General features: G+C 52.4%; 1 protein-coding gene across 1 annotated transcript in view; it reads left to right on the top strand.

Annotated features, from left to right (window-relative positions):
• The window catches only part of SARDH (sarcosine dehydrogenase), a gene marked incomplete at its 5' end in the record, with an annotated part of 20,247 nt that overhangs the window by 7,911 nt on the left and 9,843 nt on the right, over positions 1–2,493 (top strand). Inside the window, 3 exons of the mRNA XM_010009551.1 lie at positions 750–833; positions 1,310–1,423; positions 1,941–2,079. Of these exons, the coding sequence (XP_010007853.1) occupies positions 750–833; positions 1,310–1,423; positions 1,941–2,079 (337 nt within the window). The remainder of the gene's footprint in view (positions 1–749; positions 834–1,309; positions 1,424–1,940; positions 2,080–2,493) is intronic.

Genomic DNA, 2,493 nt, shown 5'->3' with positions numbered 1-2,493 from the left:
ATTCCTGCTTGTCACCAATTCATACCACACCATTCCCCTCCCGATGGAGAGCAGAGGCCCCAGCAGTAAAGCAGACATCCCTCCTGCCGGCCCCCGGTGTTTGCTTGACAGCTCAGTTGTTTTCTGTCACCGAGGATGCTATTTATTTTATAATAGCCTGTCTAATAAGCGATGCCCATTTGACTGACAGCCTGGTATTTATACATGCAGCTCCAGAACATGTGCTGTGTTTTATAAATAGGCACTGAATCATTTCTGAAACGTTCAACAAAATCTATTCTTTTCCGAACAGAGGCACCAAACAAAAATATCTTAATGGATCCCTAATTAATTGCATGTAGAGAGATTTTCCTGAGAGCACAGAGGAGGGATGAGAAGGTTGATGTATAAATCTTAAATGTTATTGTGTAGTTACCCTTGTAAACATCGGGGAGAGTCTTGCTCTCTGCATTTAGCATCTCGGTCAGTAATTCACGCACCGTGCGCGCTGGTGAGGTGCACAGCTGAGCCTGATCCTGCCTGTTGAGGCAAACACCTTCTTGGGGCACAAAAGAAACGGGCAATTTGCCGTCAGTTTGGGTTTGCCACTGTTTTGAAAGGCAAACTGCAGAGCTGACTGTGGCTGCTGACAGCCAAAGCCAAGCGGTCACAGTTCGGGTCTCGGGGAGGGCAGCCTGGGCTGCTCAAAGAGCAGAGAAAAGGCTTTTTTTTAACCATTTGTTCCCATTTCTCTGGCTTCGCTCGTGTAGGAGCTGCTGCGACAAGGTTGCGTTTTCCAGGAGCGGCATGGCTGGGAGAGGCCTGGCTGGTTCAGCCCCGGCGCAGCAGCCCCGGTAAGCACAGCAGCCCTGGTAAGCACAGCACATGATTCAGGGTGTTCATGGCCTGTGTTCAACCCGGAGGGTGCCGGCTGTTCCTGGCATGTGTAGGATGCGTCCTGTGTGTGCAGGGGGTGTGATATGCTGCAAGCAGTGCCATGTCCCTAGAATGGGTCCAGAAAAGCTGTTGGGCTTTAATTCAGTGTAATAGCGGTGAGAGGGAGACCCATGTGTGCACAGCGTGTGTGTCTGCCTGTTCCTCCGCAACAGGCAGCATCTGCCTGCAATGCCCCCAGAGGACAGGCACTGATTCCACTTCTATGTATTGAGGAGAGCAGTGGGCAGGGATGCCGGGGAGGGGACCTATCGCCATGGGCAGGTCCTGCACGGTCCCGCTCCTCTCCTGGCATTGGGCATATATGATTTGAGCAGCCCTTTGGCTTCAGCCTTACATCATCTTCCTCGCTGCCCCTATCCTCCCTTTCCCCCAGGTCCTGGATTACGACTACTATGGTGCATATGGCCAGGAGCGCCACAGGGACTACGCCTACAACCGGCTGCTGGGGGATGAGTACACCTTCGACTTCCCCCCCCACCATGACATTGTAAGTGCAGGGGGGAAGCCCCCCCCAGCCAAAACTGCTGGGTGCATCTAGAGCTGCCACAGTGCTGTCTTAGGTGCAGTTGGTGAGGCTCAGAGGGAGGGAAGCAGCAAGCTTTGCCCAAAACTGGGAAAATGTTCCGAAAAGATGGAGAGAAATGCATGGCCTGCGTGTGGAAGCCACAGTGGAGAGGCTGTGGGAACTTCACTGCTGCTTTCCTGGATTAACAAGTTGCAACTAGCTTGGGGGGAAAACCCAATGTGATAAAATTTAACTGTTGTTATAGAGAACTGCCACTGTGTTAGTGAGGTAAGGAGTAGGGTTTTTGCATACAGGATGGCCTCTCAGGCTTGCTTTTTTTGAAACCTGGTTTTCCAGATGTGTTTTGGAGTTGCACAGCCTTTGAAGGCACCAGGCAAGTGCCTGGTCTTGCTTCCCAATCATAAGTGGTTTTAATGCGTGTCTCCTTTTGTGGAGTGAGGACGTGGCTCAGCTGCAGCAGCGTTTGCTCTAACTGCAGATCAAGACCGAATGCTTAACGTGCAGAAACGCCCTGGCACTCTTCAACATGTCTTACTTTGGGAAATTCTACCTCGTTGGTCCTGAAGCAACAAAAGCGGCAAACTGGCTGTTCACTGCTGATGTGAGCAAAGCACCAGGTACCAGCTCTGCCCCGGGAGGTCACATCCTACCCCAAAACAACCCAAACTGGCTTTTCTTTCGAATGCTGTATTGCAGAGGGTATGGAGGTGTGTGGAAGTGACTGCTTTCCCTGTGTTCACCAGAGGCGGGATTCTGCTCTCATTTACACAGGGGCAATGTGCTCTGAGCTGGAGGGTGAATGGTGAGGGGTGTCTGTCCCTCTGGCTCCAGTTGCAGCTCACAGCTGGAGATGTGATGGGCATGGAGTAAATCAAGCACAACCCTCTGCAGCTGTGGTTTGCACAGGGAGATGCTGTCCCCTTCTCTGGCGCTGGGCAGCAGCTTATGGCGTTTCTAAGGAAGTAGCTTCAGCTCCCCATGCAAGCCCCAGAGGAGAGGGCCTCGCTCCTCTCCCCCTCCTGGTGCTGGGA

The sequence above is a fragment of the Nestor notabilis genome, unplaced genomic scaffold (genome assembly GCF_000696875.1).
Source record: "Nestor notabilis isolate BGI_N333 unplaced genomic scaffold, ASM69687v1 scaffold19362, whole genome shotgun sequence".
NCBI lineage: Eukaryota > Metazoa > Chordata > Aves > Psittaciformes > Psittacidae > Nestor > Nestor notabilis.
Note: the sequence above shows the minus strand (reverse complement) of the source record. Positions and strands in the feature narration are given on the sequence as shown.